Source organism: Bombus vancouverensis, chromosome 6, assembly GCF_051014615.1.
Source record: "Bombus vancouverensis nearcticus chromosome 6, iyBomVanc1_principal, whole genome shotgun sequence".
Taxonomy (NCBI): domain Eukaryota; kingdom Metazoa; phylum Arthropoda; class Insecta; order Hymenoptera; family Apidae; genus Bombus; species Bombus vancouverensis.
The window spans coordinates 11312141-11335350 of NC_134916.1; the positions used below are offsets into that span (position 1 = coordinate 11312141).

Genomic DNA, 23210 nt, shown 5'->3' on the forward strand with positions numbered 1-23210 from the left:
GGAATTATGCAGCAACACAATCATCCACAGGTATTCCCGGTGACAGAAACGTAGGAGTGATTTTTCTTCTATGGATGAGGAACAGGCCGCGCCCACTTGTTTACCAAGGGCAACAGTTTTACCTGAAGCTTTGCCCGACCTGGCTTAAGTCACAGGACCACTCGCCGCGCCACTCTATTGATTTATTCCGTTCATCTTCAGCCAGTTTCAGGGACCAAGGAAAGAAACCAGCACGGCACAATATGTGTTCCTCTAAAAGATGGTTTTCAGGCGGAACCTTGCGAATTCAGTTTCCGTTCAAGCATAAAGAGAATTTCTAATTCATTGTTCTATGGGTTTCTATTATTCCGTGTGATGACTCCAAAGTTTCTTTCAACATTGGAAAGCGTTACGAAACATGAATGTACATCATCCTATCTGGTATTCGGAAAGAATTTTAAAACTTTGGCAACGATGCGATGACATCGATTATCATGTTAGAATCTTCATTATCGAAACATCGATTAACGGAGTGGATCGATCAACGAAAAATTTGATAGTGATGTTGAAATTGGATAATAGGAATTGGAAAGTGAAAGAAATTACTAAGGATTTATTCGAAAGTTTTATTTTTGTTTAATATTAATATCTAGAAAACAGCGTGAAATAAATGTTCTCTCGTGGAAACAAAGTCATTCGATTATCCAAACAGTTCCATTATATGTGAACAACGCGTGTCACGATCGTATAGTTTGAATAATCAGGATTTCGTCGTATTACTAAATTTTATAAAAACCTCTTATAGATTAAATAGAAATGTTTCTGCAATCTGCCACATACGATTAAGGTATTTGAAGCTATCAAATTTGACAAGCATAAAGGAAGACATATTTTGTTAACTCCGGAAAGTGGTATAGTCGATCGCTAATGAAAATTACGTTCGAAACCAACATATTTTACAGATAGCGTTATATAATCAAATATGCCTGCGTTTCGGTCGAGGGTCCCGTAGCAAGAAATTCGAACACCTACGTACGAACAGCGGTTCGTGTTATAGAACAATGGTATATATTTCGAACGCCTCTACCGTGATTATCGTAATGACGCCAGCTCTCCTCGAGCATCCAGCAACCTCTTCAATGATATAGTAATTTGTGGGCCGCCCCGCGACGCGAATACCGATGCGTCCAGCGTCAAATGGCGTCATTCGTTTTCACGACTGCCACTCTTTCTCCACTTGACTTTCTATCACGTACTTTCAATTTTTCATGAAACTACCGACATTCTGCGATACCGTGAAACTTTCACAACGTCTTATCAGAAAGAGAACTCCAGTTGCGGCTCGTTCGTTGCACTTGCTAATGATATCGAAATGCGATGCGTCCGGTTCGGCGCAGAGTGAGTTTTTTTTTTCACATGAATGAGTTCCACGCGTGTTTCAACAGTTCGTTCCATTATGTATATTTTCTAACAGCAAGACCGTAATTTATACTATATACGATCTCTGCTATACGTCAAACGCTAGATAGCAGTTAATCTTTTCATGTACGTGCTATATATGTAATTTTTTGAATTTTAAATTGAATCGATCTGCTCGGTATCAGATACATGTAACTCGCATCGCTTTGCGATTTGTAATTTTAGTGTATCTACGCGATTGTCAAGTATCTACGATGATCTTTGTTCTATCCGTATGTGCGTCTTCTGTAACGTTACGTGCACGAGAATCAAGACAGAATAAAAAAAAAAGTCGTTTGAATCGAATCGCGACGCGTGAAATGGTAAAAATCGTGGTCGTTTGAACAATATGAGGAGAGTAGATTGGAATCTCCACGATTGTCCCACTGGATAGGAATTCGACGGACGAGGTTGCTTCGTATTTGATTAGGATTCCATCAAGCGAGGACCATCGTTCATCGGTGACCACCTCGAACGGTCAATATTATCACACGTGCTCAAAACGCCGACAGAGGGACCGTTCTTATATCTGGTCGTCTCTCGCTTCGATCACAATTCGGTTTTAGATCGGAACCATCAGTTGGTACATCTTGCGCGGCACCTGCATCCGATAGGCATATATTTATCCAAGTCCGCCCTTTTCAGGTAGACGATCGCCATTTGAATACACCCGGAGATTCGATGAATCTATTTGCATGCACGCCTCGTAGATAAAGAGGGCACACCTTCATGGGACAGCGAACGCCCCCAGAATTTTGTTTCCCTGGTTCCCTGAAAAAGTACAAGGTCGTTTACAGGGAAATTTTTACCTCCCGTAGGCAGGCTGGGTGCTTAACGCCCGGAGCGGAATTTTGCTTATTCTTACGAAACGAATTTCTATTTAATCCTACAAAATCTTTTAAACATTTTCTTCGCTTGGAAATTGATCATATAAGACGCGGTGAAAACTCGAATAAATGTTCTAGAATACTTTCAGTTCCTTTAAAACTTTGAATAGAAAAAAAAGAAGTGACTTAATTTGCACAGAGAGGATTAAGAACGAAATAAGCTTATTGTTTAAAATTATTTAAAATTATTTGAATGGACGTCGACGAATGGGTGTAAGTACACGTTTAACTGGAAAACCAAGTGAAATGACAATTTTTGTAACGTACTGAATTTTAAAACCGTCACCCTGTAAAAGCTGGAAATATGATTCGTCGTGCTTTTTTTTTCTACGAAGTCTTTATATTAGCATATCATAGTTTATGCTCGACATTAGATAATCACCGTAGTAAGCTGATGTCACAACATTCAAAATTGCAACCGACGAGTGTAATCGTAGCTATTGAACTCTTTCGCTTCTTGCGTTAAACTATTTCTATCCAGTAAAGCCGTATCGCGAACGAAATTTTCATATCGAAGTGATATTTTTAAAGGGTAGCAGTGAAATGTATAACGACCGAATTATCGCGGTTAGTCGTGACTATACAACACGATGACTGTACACTGTAATCTTTGGACTGCATTTACCCTGCCCACAGAAAGTGGTAACAACTAATAACGCGTCGCGATACGATCGTGAGAAAGCAATTGTCGGGTTCTGAGATAGGAACGATTCCTCCACGAATGTAATGTCTACCATAAAAGATTCGAGGAGGCGATAGTTGGAAACGAATTAGGCATATTCGTAAAAAAAAAAAAAAAAAAGAAAAAGGAACAAAGAACAAACGAATTGAGAATAATTCAAAGTGCAATTATTCGTGGTGTCGTGTGTACTTACGTTTGAGAAACGTTGGGCCGATCGTAAGGAGGAACCGATTCCGCGACCAAGACAACGGAACATCCGTTTTTTCCACGCATTTTACGATGCTCATTTCCGTTCTCGGTAATGTCACTTCGCATAGTTTTATCTGGTGACCGGTACAACGCGCACGCTCGTAAAACACTTATGACACCCGTAGCATAATAATGCCGCCCGATAGCAGCTATCTTGCCATATAGAAGGCCCACTCGCCATTTTCCTAATTAATGTTTAATGTTCCCGATATCTTGCCCTCTTTACTCACGATTATACCTGAACCGTTGATATCGCGTATCAACGCTCCCAGGCTTTTCTTTAACCCGTACAATCATGGAATCAGGTTAAAATTTGCGTAACTGTTATTCGACAGATAAACAGAAATTAAAGATATTACCGGTTGTACTTTAATCTTAATGGCTTTTCGGTTTTCCTATGAGTCACCCGTAATGGTTCGAATGCGCATCATCGAACGAAATATCGAAACTTATTTTCCTATCATTAGCTAAGCTATCGAGTAAAAATGTGCAACTTATACCAACATGTTGACACGTGAAAGTTGTATATGAGAAATACAAAGAAGAGGAACGTTTTCTTATCCATATATCCACTTCGCGAAAGTTATCCAAATTCTTAAGAACCGTACCGTTATAGATTTAGTGAAATTTCTACGAGGAATTCGAAATCGATCGTTTCGATCGTCTTGATAATTTTACTATTAACCCTTCCGCAGTGTGACATGAGAGAAACTCTGGCAAGCTGTTAAATATAGTATCTACCATCGATTTCGTATTTCAAATCATTCAGGCTGTAGAGACACCACTCGCTAGACCTAAACGCTAGATTCAATTAGTTATCTAAATTAATTATATTTACTTATTTATAATACATACCTATAAAATAAACTTATCTATAATAAGTATTAACTTATTATAAATAATTAGCCGTGTCAGTGCGCCACGCCAGAAAAAATTACTGAAAATTCTCAATGCGAGAACTGTTATAAATTGCATATGTTAAATATTGTATATCACATATATTGTAATTATTACCTATTTGCTACAAAGAGTCGCGAATATAGCTATTTTTCATATGTGATATCAGTAATATGAAAGATATCACCTTGAATTTATAAAATTTTTGTGAAATATTTCAAAATAATCTCTCATTGTAACAGTGTTGCTACCTAATTACGCATGTACATATGTATTTATCTATTTCAGCCTGATGGCCTAGAAATTAGACGTGGCTTTACACAGTTTATAAATATAAAAGAAAATTAAATAAGCTTACAGATAACTATAATCTATATAATTATGGTACTGCGTAGTTGCCTCAAGGAGAACAATGTTGACAGGCGTTCTAACCAGAATCGTTAATCTGTTTTCAGTCGCATCAGGAGGAGGATTTGTCAGATCCAGACCTTCAGGACGAAGAGAGCGGCGAAGAATTACCTCAGCAACCACTTCAGGGTAACACGCACTCTTCGTCGGATAATGCATCTGCACAGGATAATACACCTACTCCATTAGCACACTTGAACAGTCTGATGGGTGCACACCATCCGCACTTTCTGGCGAAGCTGAAAATGGAGGTCAGTGGAAAAAAGACGTCTTAACGCTTGGGTCCGTTCTCCAAGACCCTCGATGAATGTCGTGAATCTCTCGTTAAGTGAGAACGTTGTGTTTCGATGAAGATGGGGTAATTACGAGGTCGTTGAAACGTCGAGTAATCGTTTACGTAATTCGCGGTAGAACTTGATCGAGAAAGAACGTTCGTTGATTCGAAAGGACAGATACGAACGACACACGGGCTTTGAAGAATCTTGACAGATTGCTGCAACTCTGTGACTATTATCCGTTACGAGCTTGGCGCCGTCGTGGCGCTATAACAACGCGCGTTTCTTTTCGAATATAATAAAACAACGAGACGGTTTTTACGATCTTTACTTTCAACTCGGGATCGTTCCGACTATTTTCCAATGCGAAATTCATCCGTTGTATGCAACTCCTGCTATATGGAATTAGAGCGACATTCGTAGCTTTCCGCGTTTATTATTTTATTATTTTATTTGGTAAAATTAGGCAAAAGTGGATCGGTATGATTAATTATTAAAGTATCGCACATACTGCAATTGCAGTTGAACCATTTTTCACAGGCAATCGATATGGATGCATTAGCTCATAAAAGCGGATTAGAAGCGTTGCAAGTTGCTATGAGTGGAGCCGGATTCAGTCTACCATTTTCATTCCCACCACCTGCAGCGTTCCTAACGCCGCAGCACCACTTGCAAAACAGTCATCCACAAGCCAGTAGTACTATCATGAGCAGCATTGGAAATCAGTTGATATCATCGGCCAGTTCGCATTCCAGCGAATCATCACAGGGTAGCGGTAGAAACGGTGGAGAGCCTCGTGAGACCAGCAATCATTCGCAGAGTAACTCGACGGGCACGAATCACCAGCAACAGACCAGCTGGAGCTTCGAAGAGCAGTTCAAACAGGTGCGTCAGGCAAGTACTATGGATAGCTTTATATACGTATAGATTGTTCTCGTCCTTGTTATCACGTTCATCAACGAATTTGTCGATATCCGCGTCGATCTCGCTTCTACACCTGGAGCGATTGTTAAAAAAGAACGTGTAATTGAAAACAATCGACGTACGGGCCCTGTTTAATTGCTCTGAAAGTTTAAACACGACCGATATCTGGGCTAACGGGATCTAGGGATCTGGAGTTCGTTATCGCGGGATTTTTAGCACAGCACCCAGGTTATCGCGCTCGTTAATGCTCTTCCTCTGCCGTGAACGTTATCTCTTTTACAACGTGCGAAGGACCTCTGTTTGTCCAAGATCCGCAGCTGAACATCGAAACGGAATAATTTTTTATTTTGATCTTATACTACTTTTAGCTAGTTGTTACTTATGAAACGACAAATGTATTTGTTCTAGTCAGAATTAGTCTTAATTAGTTAGAATTAGTTCTTAGTATTATAGTTCTAGTATTAGTTAATTAGTAAGAATTAGTTCTTTTATTACGTTAGATCTTCCCTATAAAAGCAAAAGCTCCTATTATTAACAATTGACGAAACGAAAATATTTTCATGGTCTCGAAAAGGTTCGGTTTTCAAGGTAGGTTGGATACAAGTAGTCGGTACAAGAACTGACCCTTTGTGGATAGAACAGCTCGAAGTCAACCGTATTTTCGTTCATAGCACTGCAACGTGTCAAATTCTAGACGTATGTACATACACAGATTCTCCGTAGGATAAATAAAATGACACACATATGAGTGCTTTTGGTTCTATCAGTTGCTTACGTCGAACGCGTATGTAAGTTCCCCGGCCAAATTGATGATTTACAGAGAACGTATATATACGGCGGTAGTCCGCAAATGGTGTAATACCAAGGCGCCAAATTCGGTTCTCTCTGTCAATCGTGTCAGACGCACGCGCACGTATGAGAATCGCGGACGAGAAAGAATCCTAAACATATTATAAAGCGGTAGCTTTGTGGGACAGTTGTTAGCGGCACAAGGGACATGTAATCACGAGCGGCAAGCGTTCGTGCAAGCAAAAGAGCTGGAAAGAAGTGGTCCATAGGTGACGGGTTCAATTAATGCAACGATGGGAGCTAATTATTATTTTTACACGCGAGGCAGATAATTACTGGCCGACCGTTCTCGAATCCTATCGTCTCAGTTGACAGTATCTTCCTCCTGAATGCGCGAGAAGGACAAAACGATCCACCACACGATCGAGGCTGAATGGGAAGAAGAGAATGAGAGAAATGGACGAGGATTGGAAAAGAAAGGTAAAAAAGAAAAAAGAAGGGTAGAGTGGAATAGAATTTGAAAACAGCGTCACGTGAGATAAAAGCAGAGAAGTGGAAGGTTGGAAGGGTTTGGAGTTATAGAATAAGCTCGGACGCGCATCGGAGCCTTGTTAATGCTTTTTGTCTCGTGGCCTTTACTCGCGTGGATATTTTTGCTTGCGGTCTGTCGGCCAGTCAGCCTGGTTCGGTGTTAGCAGCGGTGGTTTTCAGTTTTTGCAAAGAGGGTGTGGTGTTGGATTACCATTTAGATTGTTCGCGCGCGCCATACGCCGATCTTCTTCCACAGCCTGTGACAAACCTACTTGCTTCATGAACCTTCGGGGGAAGAACGAAAACGCGTGTGGTGCGCGTATACGTCTCCCTCCGTTCAGCTTTCTTGCACCCTTGCCACCATGTTTTCTCTTTTTCTTCCTCTTCGGCGGTAGTTACCTCACCGTTCGTCCCTTGTCGATCGTTTCGTCCTCGAAGAGTATAGGAAAGAAGTATGACCGAGAATTTTCTGTATTTGCCGATACGCTTTATATTTCTCTCTCTCTCTCTCTTTTGATCTTTGAAGTCTGAAAACGTCGTGTCAGGGGCTGTTCTCATAGAGAGATCGAGCCCGAGGTTCGATGTCAAGGAGACGGGCCGAGCCTGCGCGAGGCGTATCGTTGATTAAAGCGTAGGGACGACGAGAGAACGCGAAAGACGAACGGTAGAGAGACGAGGAACAAGCGTAGGAATGAAAATGGAAGTCTCCACCTACTCGAAGAGCGGCGCCCGCGTCTCACGGATCGCATCCATCATTCCGGTGGGGGCGTACTTGCCGGGTCTTTAATCTTTCTTCTTAGCGAAGATGGTGGTTCCTTGCCTTCTCTCCCTTAGGTGAGAGAATCTTGCCCCTTTTTCGATGCTGACACGACGCTCCACGTTCTCGCAACTCTCGATCTCCTGCACCAAATTTAACCTAGCATGCTGCGAACGTTGTCGCCCCTCTTGTCGCTTTTCCATCGATTGGAATGCAATTGAAAGCGTCGACTGGGGCAAAGTTATGGCTGTCGTTTTCCGTCTGCCGCTTTCATTCGTCGCGATTGAAATACGGAGCGATACAAACGATTTCACGCGATGTACGCGACTCGCGTCTTTTTTGCTGCCATTCTAGCGATCGTTTCATCGCAATTCGTTCGTTTTATTTCGATCTTGCCACGTAATCGCGCTACGATCTTTCGATTACGCGAGCCTCTGACGATAATGCCGAATATTAAAGTTCGACTCGTGAATTATACGATCCTGTATTAATAGTCAACGCTAGATTTACGATCAGGAGATTTTTGTAGTTCTTTTCACAATATGTTCATGATTGCGCAACAATTCGTGTAACGATCGTGCAACCAATAAAACGGAGTATCGCAATCGTTAACGCAGCATGAGGATTTATAACACTCGGTAAATATGCTTCTTGTGATCGGTTTGTTTCTCTCAGCGATAACTTTATTACGAAATCGTCCATCTAACGCTTGTATCAATCGCGCAATCGATAAGTCGAGCAACTATGAACATTAGACGAAAAAGTGTATGCGTTGCGACGTGTTTCCACACCTCTCCCCTCTCCCTTCGCAAACGTTCTACGAAAATCGTCAATTACCATCGACGATCATTCCCTTCGTGTTTATCGCGTTATTCGCGACTTCTCAAGATTCGACCCAATCTTCCAAGCTAGCAATTTGCGAATGTTAGACTAAACCGTGATTTCGTTGTAATTAATCGCCCCTCGAACTTCCTACCGATATTCTCAATCACCGTTGATAATCGTTCCATTGACATTCAGCTTACTAGAAAGAATCATCGTCGACGTAACTCTAGCGTTCTTGGCAACCTTTCAACCTCCGACGAGGCGCTAACGAGGCGCCAGGATAAAAGTATCCAAGCTTCGACGAGTTTATAGTTCTCAGTTGTTTTCTCGAAACTGAATAGGAGGCTTTTCTGTCGAAGACGAAAGTCCGTTTCAATAAACCAGGCCGGCTGGTACGTGCACCCATCGGTACACAGACAGCGAGCCACCGATGGCTAGGAACACGATCCTCCTCGTCTCCGAGTTGCAACTTTAACTGCACCTACACGTATCTTGCCGCGCATCATCCCTGCTCGCACCACCGTTCACTGACCGTGCACTCCAGCTATCACGGCCAGTATAATACTGTAGCACTATACTTTGCAGCCATTGTGAAATAACTCGTAAAGCTGCAAATTGCCGGGTATTTCGCTGCCATATACCGACGTGTGTACCGCGGCTCTTTACACGGTTTCGCGACCGTGTTAGTGCATGCGTCCAGAGCCAGCGTAATGCACACCCACGAGCGTGTTCTCGCTCGTACTTACACGATGCTTCGGTTAGGTGTGTCGGTTCGAACAGCTTCGAGTTCTTGTAATCTATGCATACGCGCGTCCGTGCATGTGTATATCTTATACACGTATAACCACGCAGGATACGTGTATCAGCCGGTGGATCCTTCTCGCGTTATCATTGTGATTATGCAAATGCGTTATCATTATGCAAATGCGCCGGCACGTTTAAACGCGGCCCACGATTCGTGCGTGGTCGTTTGTCGTCGCTGCTGTCCCAGCTGATGACTGGAGATCGCGGGTGCGAATCACACCTTGTCGCGAAACTTTTTGGCAGAAAACGGGGAGGAGCTGTTGGCGTCGTTGAGATCGCTGGTATTCTCATTGTACGTGTCGTTTATACGTTATGTATACTTAAAGAGAATTACGAGGCAATTGTATTATTACGAAGGTTCTTTCGCACCTTGTTCGGGCTCATATTTCGTAGAATTTGACGAGTTACGAGTCGTAGATCAATGGTACTGGTCGATTTTATCGTATAACAGTAACGTTCGATCAAATGAGATCCTACGACGAAAGTTTGTAAATTACAAATTATTTCGTTATTTCGTTCGATGTAGAATTGTGTAAGATTGTAAAGGGATCTATAAACTACAACCTGTAACTCGTCGATTCACCGATATTAATCGGTGAATTATTGTGCAAGAAGGCTCAGACGATGTTTTTGCTGCAGAATAAACATATGCAAAGTTAAGTGCACAGCTCGTTCAGTCAATTAAATTCCAAGCTAAGTGGATAATAGGCCTTATATCGCAGGAATGTAACATAAAAACACTTATTTATTCAAATAATTACAACTAGACTGCGGATCTTTGTGAAATTTTATATTCTTACGGACATAATTCAAAATATGGAATCTAAACGGAAAGTTCTTTCGGCTACCGAATCGTCGCGGTAAATGCTCTACTTTAAATATCGCGCTTTGTAGATTTTTTGAATCTTAGATTTCTTCCAAATGCGTAAACATTCGCGGTGTAATTACATCGATGAGATATCGATTAGTTATTCGAAGCTCGAAAAATTGCAGACGATGTAAAAAGGAAATCGGATAGAGAACCGATTATCGTTAATTATCAGGCCATTACCGCGGGAAATCGTAGCTCGCGAACACGGAATAACGCAAATAATAGTTCAGTTTTTCTTGGCGCGTTTGCGAAACAAAGCCTGGCCTCGCGAGTTTCGATGGCCTTGCGATATGGAAAGTTGGACGAGCACAAAAGTCGCTTACGAATATTATACGACGCTTGCACGACACGTGTGCTCCTACGTATCGAACGTTTTGTAATTATCAAACGTAGAGAAATAACCGTCAGGTCATACGAAACGTTATTTCATAAAGTTTATCGATAATGAATACGTTCTACCGAAGTGAATGGCGAACGGGTCGGCGGAGTCTAACCGGTAAACATAATTTGTTCCTCCATGAATCTTCCGCAACGAAGTTACCTCGAAGAGGCTAGTCGTTGCAGCCCCGTTTCATCTCTCGAAACCCCCCCTGAACGAGTCACGATATATTAATTAGTCGGCAGTACGTCCAGCTCGTCAATTAATGTCCCTTTCTACGGATTCTCGGTTTTCTTTCTTCAACCGACCTGCCATTCCCACTGGTCATTATCTTTGTATTGCCGGTTATCGATCAATTAGTAGGTCCATGCATGCAGAAGCGCAATTACAGGCAGGGTGCAACGAGATGATTATTGAACGAAGCCTCGTTCACAGAAGAAGGCAATTGTCCGAGCTTACAGCTTACGGTTCCATTGTGGCACCCTTCGTTTCTCGAGGCGGCGGTGCAACGGTTTGTTAATTCTCCTGCATTCGGGAAGCCAGTTTCTTCAAAAGGAACGAGTAAAAAGCTCGAGCCACGACCTCATCCAGGCAACAACGAGGAACCTTCCGTTGATGTTCCCTTTTTCTTGAAAAAGTGACCGCTGGTTGCTTCGACGTGGACTAAACGTTTCTATAAATTGCCGTCTGTTTTAAATTGGAAATTTTTTTCTTTTTATTTATTTAGTTGTTTACATTCACAATTTGTCCGATTTGAACATTTGGTAGAATTTTTTGGCTGTTTGATTATCACGTGGGTACCCCCAGCGGAGTACCATCTTCGTGATTGTTAGGTTATGTCCTTTGTGAGATCTGTTGGTTGTAAATTGGAAATTGGCAACAAGAGGGGACAAGACAAAAGTTGCTCGTTGTTGCTTCGGTGCAGACGAGCTCTAACGTTTCGACAAGTTTATATTTAACTCTTTTTGGAACATACAATAATAGAAAAACCTCGTTAATGTTTCAACAAGGACGGAGCTTTAGTAATTTTGCCGAAGAATGTTCCTCTAGGAATCTACATATTTGGCGTAGAAGAAAAGGCGCGTGATCAACTAAAAAGACGTTTTATTACGCTTGCAACGTGTCTCGCGTGTATCTCGTTTCGTTGCAATCGAGGCGGATCTCGGACGATTCGAAAAATCTTCGTAGGACGCTCGTTGACGACAAAATCAACGGCGAGCGGTCACGCGTTTACGCAGCTTCTCGCTGTTGCTTTAGCGAGGATGCAGCTTCAGGCTCGTTCCTAAACGGGACTCGAATGGAGAAGAGAATCGTAACAGGGTAGCAAAGCCTCGAACGAGCCGCGAAATTACGGACGACGGTGTTACCGGAGAACCGTGTGCTGGGCTAATCCACTTACATTGCGCACAACACCTGCATCGCTTACCTGGTAAACGTTTCAACAGCGTCAGTTCTTTTTACTTAAAAAGGAGGAGAAAAAAAGTAGGAAAGGGAAAAAGAAGAAACGATATTGACCCGCGGATTCTTCGTGTTTACCTAATAATTGGATGAGGCTGTAAATATGGCCATTAAGCTACCTACGCTTTCCTCGCGCGCTCGTTAGAACCAACCAATTGCATGGCGATCTCTCTCGTTTGGTAGTCTTCTTGCTTCTTTGCGTCCTTCTTTCAGCCGTTAGCGGAATCTTGGAAGAGTATTCTCCGTTCGGGTAAACCTGGAATAACCTGGCTTTCTTCGCCTTTATCGCACTTTTCTTGGGCGCCAATAAGACGGGTCTCGGGAAAAATGGTTGGAAGCAACCGCTGGGGCAACTGGGACCTTTTGGCGCTTCTTTTTACGTTGGTTTTGCGACCGGATCGACCGCATATAATCTGCAGGAGCGTAGCTGGTAGACGAATAGTTAGGATTTGATCTGAATATATGACACTCGCGATTTGTAAATATGGCATTTCTATAACGACGAAGATCCTCGTTCCTTATCTTCACGATAGAATGGAAATTAAAAATTTATGGAAGATTCAAAGACGCAAGAAACGTGCGGAGCGCGGACAACGTAGAACGGCCAAAAATTTTCTAATTTTATTACTCGAGTACACGATGAATGTTCGACTCTCAGAACACAAACGATTTGCTTCCATAATTTCGTTTATCGTAAAAAATGGCACAAGCAACAGCAAATTGCAAGATAGATTCGAAGGAATAACGCTTACAACGTTATCACTACTCTTTACTTTCCAATCTTGCAACTGATTAATGCGGCCTCTGAGTGGCTCAATTATTCGCAGTCTATTTGCGATCCCGTAAAAGACAGCGAGACTATCAGTACATTTTTGTTTGGAAATATAGGCTGAGCTAATTTTCATCGTTAGACACATTCAAGTAGAAAGACGATAAAAATTATGGAATGTTGAAACGTCGAGCCGATCTTAACATTTAGTTTTCCATAATACGACGTTCTCGAAGAAATATGAGACACACGATTAGCGATGATCTCTCGATATCGAGTATCTTCAGAAAAAGACGTCAGTCGGTATTATCTTGGCATCGAATCTCTCGCGCGCTGGCCAAAACGATGTTGAAGTTTACGTGTGTGGTGACCGTCATTCCACGGAGATAGAAATCTTGTAAGTAGTGCGCATCGATAGAATCGCGGTGTTACAGTTTAGGCGACGGGCAAATTGGTTCGTTACGCCATGGTGCACCACTCGAAGATCAGATTTTCTTTTACAGGATGTGACGAACTGCTGCTACGCTCTCCCTTTCGAGGGAGATGCAATTTTCCATTTCCTTCTTCGATCAGATATAAGGGGAGAAAATTCCAGAAAAGTGGAAAATCAGAATATGTAACGCCTTTCTTGGAAATTCATGGCAAAGATAGCAATAATAGCGCAACTTCATGTTGCATAAATCGTATCTGAAGCTAGGAGAATGTCGGCAACAATGAGTAACATTGACAGGTAATTAACATATTGGCACGTCTGATACTTGTACATATTTGTAAAGTAACGGAAGATCCGATACGATGTTTCAAACGAATATAAATATTTTAATCTTCACGACGAAAAGGTTAAAAAGATCTAGAAATATTTTCCTAGCTCAGGGAAATAATTCCTTTCCTGTATTAATGTCGGCGGTTAAATAGAAATTAAAATCAACGATAAATCATCGAAGGCGCCTGGTAGCCGTTGCTCGGAAGAGTCACGATCAGAGGGAAAGGGACGCCCGCGTAGGAAGCGTACCTACACATAGGAATTCAGAGATGTCTCCATCACGAACGACAAACGACCGACACGAATCTCGACGCCGTCAGAAGAGTTATATTTTGACCCCGGTTAGCATACCAAAGCTGCATTATATTACACGAGCCTGTGCCCTCGCTATTATAGTGAATATCTTTGCTGGGCTATAAGCATATATGTAAAGCACGTGCGTTTCCATGGGGTGTCGCGGTCGATCTCATCGGCGACTAACCACACCACAACGTATCGTATCCACATCGTACTCGCATACATCGTTCTATTTCTTCGGACCCAGGCTGGTCCAGGAGGATCATCATCTTCCTCCTTTTCTTCTTCTTCTTCGTTGTCGTTGTCGCGGTCGTCGTCGAGCCGCGGAGATATCATTTGAATTTCAATGAATCATGTGGGTGCAAGTGTCGCCTGTATTCATTCACGGTTTACATCCATACGTACGAGTCGTATACGAGAATACACACACGTTTCTTCGAACGTTTCGAGGGACTGTATACTCGAGCATGTTCGTATGTATGTAAAATATCGTCCCCCCTCCCCTCGCGTCCTCCTCCACTCGTTGGTCCGCGTGGAAAGAGGAGACAAATGTCGGAATTCTCTTGGTTCTTTTTCCACGGCGCATTCACGGTCTCGCGTTCGAAGCCGACACAAAGGTGTCTGTTGCGATTCAAGTCGCGGTCACAAAAGGAGATTATCTCCGATCGTCCTTTGTCGACCGATTTTCACCGTGTCGTTGGTGCGCGCCACTATTACGGATAGTTCCGTTCCCCTTCTCCGTGGTAGCCGTATCAAACCTCGTAATTTTTCTTGCAGGTATCAGTGAATGGTCGGTATACCTCTTCGCCAGTCGTCGCTCATAGTCGGTATACCTCTTAGCGGTCGATTCTTCTTCTTCGTACTTTCGTCACGTGGACGAGACAACCTGTTGGAAAACGAGCGTAAAAGGAGGCTAGGCGAGGATCATTGAAAACCCCAGTGATTTTTCGCCTCGGAGATTTTCATAAAACCAGAGACGCGCTACACAATCGTTCGTTTTAATTTCCTCCGCGAGGAGAGGCGGCACAATGCCCGGGATTTTTCTTTTTTTTCTTCTTTTTTCTCACCGACGCGAGTTCGAGTCTCTTATGCAAATGCTCGTTCGAAGGGATTCCACGATGCAGTCGTTCATGCTAGGTAATTTATATGGGTTCTACAGCGGCGCGGTCCGTCGCGTTCGTCTCGCCTCATTAGCGTCTCTCGCGCGCAATTATCCACGCCTCGGGTTCCGAAAGAATTCGGTTTAGAATCGTCGCGGCCAAACTGTCCAGGAATTCTGCATCTTCTCCTTAATATCCTCGTAACTTTCGAAACTGCCCAAGTTATTACGCGGTCGTCCTATCGTGCCGATAACGCGAAAGGTATCGCTCATGGTGAAATGGTGCGTGACATCGCGCCGCGTCCCCCTTGATGTTTCCATGGCGCTGTCAAAAGTTTGCGCGATTCTCCTCTAGATCATCGTCGTTATCCGCTTAAAATCTTCCGACGAAGGAAACGTAGAAGACGCGAGAGCTCGACGCGCCACTACTTCCGTGATTGCAGGTGTTGCATACGTGTTACGTGGCTTTTGTTCGTGAAAAACAGACCGAGAAAGACGTTTGGTGTACTTAAAGGAACCGTCGCTGTGTGAGTAATACGACATTGGCCGGTGTAAGTACATACGGCGCTTGTCGTGGTCCGATCGGCGCTTTTTTCCGCGCGGAATTCCCTAAAGGTGACCGGACATTGCCACCTTATCCCGAAAATTACACATAATAGCCGGCAGCGAGTGATCGCAGCTGCCGAAAAATGACGGTTATATCGCTTGTCGAATATCGTCTCTTTCCGAGTATACACGCGTTTGCCCTCATTGCGATCGCACACGACGAGATAATCAGCGAAACAACGCTCATTGTTCGGGAACCGTTCGTTTCTTAGGACATCTTTTTCAATGGCACCGTGAAATTGTCGATGGTAGTTGATCGTGATGAAATTTGATGGACGATGGGAGAAGACAATGCGCTCGGTACACGATCTGTTAGCTTTGGTAATTTATTATCCGTCTGAAAGATGCAAATTTCCGTATATTACAAACGTTTGACCAGTGCTTGTCGATTTGGTGACAATTTTAGGATCTGTGCGTTCTGGCCAAAGCGATATCTATGTCTTTCTTTGAACAGATATATATCTAGTTGTTGTTAATTAAGTTTCGGTGCAGTTGCTTCTCTTACTCTTAAGAACCTTCACCTTCGATCGATCGGGATACGCGAAACGCGCAACGTGCCCCTGGTCATGGGTCTTCTTTCATCGGTACGGAGGAAAGGTGGAAGACCGCAAACGAGCTAAGACTTAAGGTCGTCGTGCCGTTTATTAAATTATTCCGGCCTGTCTCCGCGACGAACTCGCTCTCGAACGAAATTAATTTCGTCGCTCGAGGATGCAACGAGGAGGAAGGAGCGCGCATGGTCGGTGGGTGCTTTCGCTCTCGCGGAGAGATTCGCACGGAAAGGAAAGGGAGGAAGAAAGGCACGCGTGGGACGCGTCATTTGCTTAATTGCGCTATCCACGAGACACGCTCGTTCGCATTATTCGACCACGCGTGCAGCCGCGACGACGCACGTGAGTCAAGAAGAATTCGAGCTGACAAATAGAGCGAGAGAAAGCCTGTCTTTGCTTCGACCAACCGTCCTTTTGCCACGAGGATCGAACACTGTACACACGATAGAAGATCATTGTCGCAATCTGTATCGAAGCTATGCTGGGAAAAATCCAAACTACGTTTGTATTGACACGATGTGACTTTATTGCGTTATTTACATACGAAGAGTCCGCTGGAAGAACGCGACAAGAGCATTTTTGTTGACTTTTTGATTTTGATGTCGCTTGCTGAGTAAGATAATCGAAGGGGGCGCGACTTGTTAGATACAAGTTTCTCGAATGTGGATGATAAATCTACGAAATTTTCCGAATCATCGTTTTCGAAATGGTCGCCACGTTTCAAAAGCGCGTATTTCGTTTCATAGCCAAACTAAGGAACAGTTTTGATAGAATTGAACGGATTATTTAAATTTTTAAGTCGTTTATCGTGTTTGCTTTTTCCTGGTCTTTATGTAATAGACAAAAACAGAGGTAACTTTGGCTCGTGTTATCGTCAGTTCCTCGCAACCATTACGAAGATACGGCGCCATTGTCTTATCGATAACGTCGTTGTTCCATTTGATTTTGTAACTTTCCGTAAATGCTCTGATATCTGTGAACGGGGGTGTAGTATTTAGGAACGTGCTACGGTCGTAGGAAATGCTACCTTTAGTCACCTCACTGATGGAATTCGGGGACTGGACGATCTCGATGAGTCGAAACATCCCGAGCACGATGTCGTTCGGGATATTTACGGAACGTTTGAAAGCGGAGAACGGAAAATGGGAAGCAGAGATCGAGTGGCGCAAGAAACGGGATGTGTCGTGGGCCAGCAGCGATGGAAGGACGACGGGAAGAAGAAGAAAGAGAGAGACAGAGGGTGACCAGTCTACGAAACGAGCGAGATGGAGCGAAGGGGTGGGGCGTTGCCTTTTGACACGACATGTGTCGGTCGTCTCTCGCGCGAGATCTAAGACTGGTCTGGCTTCCGCTAATCCGAGAATCGGGCCTTTTAATGCGAGGCGAGTTTCGCGATTATAAATATCAGAGATACCGGGAACCCGGCCACGGGGACGTCTAGACTCTAAATGAAACCGTCGCCGTTAAGGGGGTGCGGCGCAAAAAGAGCTCGACAGCTCAGGGAACTCGTGTTTCTGCTCTTTTTCTCGCGTAAACTGGTCGAATCGAGCCGCGTGATACGATTTAAAAGGTCGTGCAGAAGGGACGGATTCAACTGGTAAAGAGGAGACTCGACGCTTCTCCTCTAAGATTATTACGAGCGCAGTTAGCAGCTTTTTCGCATGCTGTATATACGTTTGGATCTGTACGCTCGGTGCAAAAGTGCGTTTTAAATTACCATGGTCCCGAGGAGAGCAGAAGAATTACGAGCTACGGCAGCTGGCAGCTGCGAAGGGCCAAAGGCTCCTCGTCCCAGACGGCATTAGGAAGTCAACGCGGGCGAAAGATGAGTGGACGAACCTAGAAGGGGTTGGATCGTACGAAGTACGGTGAAAGGGACTATCTAAAGTGCCTGGCATGGCACGCGACTCGTTCCGGCTATATAGGAGCGTTTAGCGAAACAGGGTGACGATCGTACGGCGGGTAATTTTAGGAGAAGTCATCGGCTACCGTCGTCTTTCCTACAAACCATCCACGTGCCTCTGTGCTGCATTGTTGCGTTACTGGGAGTCGTCGATAATTTTAGACGAGGAAAACGAGGGAAACGTTTTCCGTATTTCGATATTAACCGAGGCAAAGCTACCAGTTTCAGAGTATATATAGAGAGGCTGTTTCTCCCCGAAACGAAGGGATCGTCATTCGACTCGACGCCATCCATTTCGTCTGGCCAGTTTTAAAGAAATACGGTGCAGCTTTTCTATTCGAAACCTTATCTCGAGAAAAATAAATCAACCGGGAAGAAAGTAGGATCGCAGGATCCAAAAGGGTGTGTATTACGCAGCTTTTCCTGGATACGCTCGGTCGTTTCGTTCTATCTCGCACGGTCGCTATTACCATGCTCGCAAGAAAAGCCTGTACCTTCGGTAGCCGACCACGGAGAAAGGAGAACGTCTTTTTGTGTCCCTGCCAAGATGCCCGAGATTATCTTTGACCACGGCTCGAATCCTCGCCGAGCAATACGTTTTACGGTTATCGGTCTGGTCAACGACTGTCTAACGTCGAAGATGCTGCTCCCGTTTCGCGAAAATTGCGCGGTTTCGAGGAACGAACGAACGAACGCCACGGAATCGATTCTGCAGGCTGCACGCACGCAACCGACCCGTTTAATTATGTATTCGATCGCAAGGCCGAGATAATTGGGAAGCAATCTATTGCGTGCATAATTCCTTGTACATAAACCCCTTCGTGTACAAACGAAACGCTCCTAGCACTAAACGAAAGACCTATGAACTACTAACCCTTTTTAACGCGTATTGGCACACGGATCGTTCGAGAAATCGAGTTCAATCGAGCGTGCAAACGGGGGCGGCATCCCTGTTCTTCGAGGAGCACGTGCCACGCTTTGTACGCCATTTACTCGATAAGCGCGACAACCCGTGCACGAGCAATTTCGTCCAACACGCATCGTGGTTCGGCTTTTTCGCAAATGCAACCAGACGAGAGTTGCGTCTTTGAAAGTAATTGAGGAGCTTTCTAAAGGAGGGGCTCGTACGACACAACGGATCGCGAATTGGATAAATCGTGTTGCAAGCTTTAGTTCTAGTTTTTTAACACGTGCTACGTGTAAATTCCAGAGCAAACAAAACAATACAGGCGGAAATAGGTGATTGTTGAATAAATAGGTTCGTATCGAGGAGGTTTGCAATTTGAACGAGTTAATTCGTCTTCCTTTCGAAGTCTTCCGACTCTCTACCGAATCTTTTTAACTGGTCGTTTGTCCACCTTTCGAACAAATCTTCTTGTAAATGTAAAAACTTAGTGTACTGGCAATGGTAAACAAAATGATTTTTGTATAGAATAATTGAAAAGAAATTTAGTTCTTCCAAGTTACTTGTAAACGGGAACAAAAACTTAATTATAGTTTGGAAGGCGACTTCTGTCTTCTTTCTTCGGATCCTTAGACCACCCTCGAGTCGTCGTCTATTGCTCCCGTCTTTGCAGCAGCAGCAGTTCGCGATATTAATTATCCTGTTCACCATAGCGTTCATCGTTTTTGATCTCAGGCTATCTCGAATAAACGGAGACCGCTAAATAAGAGCGCGGTAAGAGTCGATCGCGAGCTACCGTTGCTTCGCCCTTTGCACTCCACCCGTACGTGCGATTGCGTGCAACGTCGCGTGCACCGATGTACCGCACAATGTGTAGGAGATCCCTTATCCACGGCGAACATCTTCTTTCACCGCGTGGTCTCGTTCACCATGTACTACCGCTTCCACTGTCCTCCTACCCTGTTCCTAATCACCTGGCGATGCAATTTTGCTCGAAATCATGGCGACACGCCGCTCGAAACTTTGCCATTTTTTATCCTGACTTGAAGTGGGAACAATTTGCAAAATCATACATTCACGAATCAAATAAAATAGTCGGAGGAAAACATTGGTTACAATGTTTATATAGTAAATGAAACAGGCCTCCGTTTAGTTCCTGATACTTTACTCGTATTCATAAGAGTACAAATTTGTGTAAACGTAGGCGGTTCTAATCGCGCTTCGCCAAGATGCTGAGGCATACCAGAACGCGAAACGCAGCATTCATTTTCGCATAAACGTAAACACGTGTTTCACGCACATAGCTAGTCCTCTATAAATAGAATCGTAAATCGATCGTCCACCGATGCCTTTTACCGGAAGCACTCCTCTTCTCTAAAGAGGAAAATACACCGAACCGTGTTAAAAGAAACGGTAATGTAGCTTCTTCTCGCAGAACAAGCTGTAGAAGCGCAAGATAAAGAGTTATCGGTGGAGTATCGGCGGGAATCGCTTTACTTTTTACGCGGTTTTTATCGCACCCAGGAGAACAAGCAGCCCGGAGTTCCTTAAGTGCCCTACCGCAGGAATGTTCTTTGGTTGTTGGTAACACACACACGATCCTTCGGATAATCGGTAACCGGGTGAAAATATTTCGACGTTTCAAGAATTTTCTCTCCCCTCCCTCGAAGACTGGCGAGACACAACAGCGTTCTGGTTTAAGGGAAGGGCCAGAAGCGAGGCGTCGGAGAAACCATCGAGGGGTTGATAAGATCGTGCGTCGTAAACCGTTAAGTATCGGGCAGCGAGTAGGAGCAAGGCTGACTGAAAAGGAAAATATAGGAGCGTGGGACGGAAGCGGATGTAGCGGCCATAACTTCCTCACGGACCTACCTACTTGGCTCGCTACCCTGCTTGGACCATGATAGATTCTGTGGTCTCTGCCTATAGCACTTTGTTTTACGTTCCACTTCGCTCACCGTACACCATGGATGATCGATAAAAACGAGAACCACTGTAAATCAACCTGGCCGACATTTGTATCGCGAAGAAAACCGGCATGGTGTATCGTCGCGTTGCCATAATTCGTAACGCGTACGAGATGCTAGAATAATCGTGACGACGAAGATTCGAGGAAGAATCGCGATGCGTTCGCCTTGCGGTCGTTTCGGTACGCATTAACCGTGAATTACACGTGGCCCCGCACGAATTGTGAAAAGGACATGTGGAACTGTTGCGTAAAATCGCACCTGCGCCTCTCCTTCGCAGAAAGTCGGTCGAGATAGCGTACAGGGTGCGTGCGCTCGATGATTAAGGCGCACCGTTAAGATACATCGATCCGATATCGAACCGACTGTAGATCTTACGGTATGGGAATATGGTTAGAGAAGCACTGTGAACTCTGGCTTTGAAAGTTTCTCGAGACCGAACCTCGTTCGATTGAAATGCAAATTCTCGCCAGCGTTCGATCCATTGGACGGTCGTCCGCGAATTTCAGCGGCACTGTACGGCGCTAGGAGCACGGCGCGCATTTGCAATGCAAAATGATAAATGAGATCGGAGCCTGGCCGGAGTAGCTGGACTGCGGATCGACGCGATATCGGGAACGAGGAATTACGAGAGAATCATTAGGGTATCTTTAATCGATCGTACTAAACGTACGCGCACCGTATGCTATTAACGGTCGCCGAGTGTGACCTCTCCCCCCCTTTAATCGATCGTTTTAATGACCGTGCCGAGCGATCGAACTATCTCGATGGTAATTAATGCGATCGACGATGAAAAATGATCGAGCCGAGCGAGCGGCGCGCGCGTTCAACTCGATGCATCCACACTGCGTTTCGTTCTTTCTCTTCCGCTCTTTGTGATTTTATCGAACGGCCTGAGCGACATCTCATCTACTCCGACTCTATTTTTCAGTCATGATCGCGGTGATCGATGCGAACGTAAATGAACGATACAAGACGAAGTCTAGTTACAAATTAAGGGGGTACGTTACCCGGACGCGTTCAAAGAGACGTAGAAACTTTGGCGACTTTTTCGGCAATTAAACGCAAATGGTAACTCGTGTCGTGATACTTATTCCCTTTCCTAGAGCTTCGGTGTTTGCGATCTTTCTTCGTCGCTGATTTTCTACGCTGCATTACGCAACGAAATGTCTCTCTGTCAACTTTCACATATTCCATTCTTCGATAAATCATATCGGGAAAACTTAAGGAGCCTCGATCTTTTGAAACAGTCGAAACTGGTCTATCTACGTAGTTTGAAAAGAGTCTGTATTCTTTCGTAATTAAAATTCTGAAACACCATTCATTTTATAATCGCGATATCGCAAAACTACGGTGTCCTTTCATTTTTACCGTGTTTGCTCTTGAATCGCCAACACGGACCATTTGTCCATCGATTCGTCTTGTGACAACGTAGAACGCGATCTTTGGGCGGCTGTTAATATTCGCGTCGCGGCAATCGAGACAAATTGAAATCCTGCGGCCGGCCGGTCAACGGCCATTCAACGATCTCCTCGCTACCTCGGCCTTTTGTGACGTGATTTAGTGTCTCTGGCGCATATTATTAGCGAGCCGATAATGGCACCGAGTCCGAGATCGTTCGGTGAATCCGTAATACGGTTCCGCGGCGGCCGTGGACCCCTTTTCTTCGCTCGAGCAACCAAGAAAAACCAGTCGTCGTCTCTCTCTCTCTCTCTCTCTCTCTGCATCTGCATGAATTCGTTCCGTGCGTCCGTCATCGGCGCGGAAGAATGCCACTGTCGGGCTTTGCTTTCAACGAACCCTCTATACCTACGTGACGTCCAATGAATCTCCGCCGCGGACGTGGAACGAAATCCATGCTCTCACCTGTCTCTCGACTTTTTCGATTCTTCGCTTCCGCTTTGACAAATGCCCGTCGTTTGTTCTCCCAACCTGTGCATGTTCTTTGGAACATAGATCGATTCCATATTTCTTCTTCGTTTTTCTTCCTATCGCCTTCTATCATCGAGTGGATCAAATTGGATGTAGCTCGCCTCGTTATTTTCGATCGGACGTTTACACAAGATCGTGGAGACCGATCGTGAACCAATACCACGCTACAGTTCCGTTTATACGAGCTTGTTCGACGACAAACAGTTTATTATAATTGAAGTACATGTGATAAGGGTAGTCTACCGA

At 44.3% G+C, this 23210-nt stretch overlaps 1 protein-coding gene across 8 annotated transcripts in view; it reads left to right on the top strand.

Moving 5' to 3' along the window:
- Positions 1-23210, top strand: part of retn (retained) — a 138145-nt gene that overhangs the window by 37146 nt on the left and 77789 nt on the right. For 5 of the 8 annotated variants that reach the window (XM_076619563.1, XM_076619567.1, XM_076619564.1 and 2 more), the window contains 2 exons: positions 4608-4811; positions 5358-5729. In XM_076619563.1, coding sequence (XP_076475678.1) covers positions 4608-4811; positions 5358-5729 — 576 coding nt within the window. The remainder of the gene's footprint in view (positions 1-4607; positions 4812-5357; positions 5730-23210) is intronic. The other 3 variants (XM_076619566.1, XM_076619568.1, XM_076619565.1) reach the window with 2 other exon arrangements.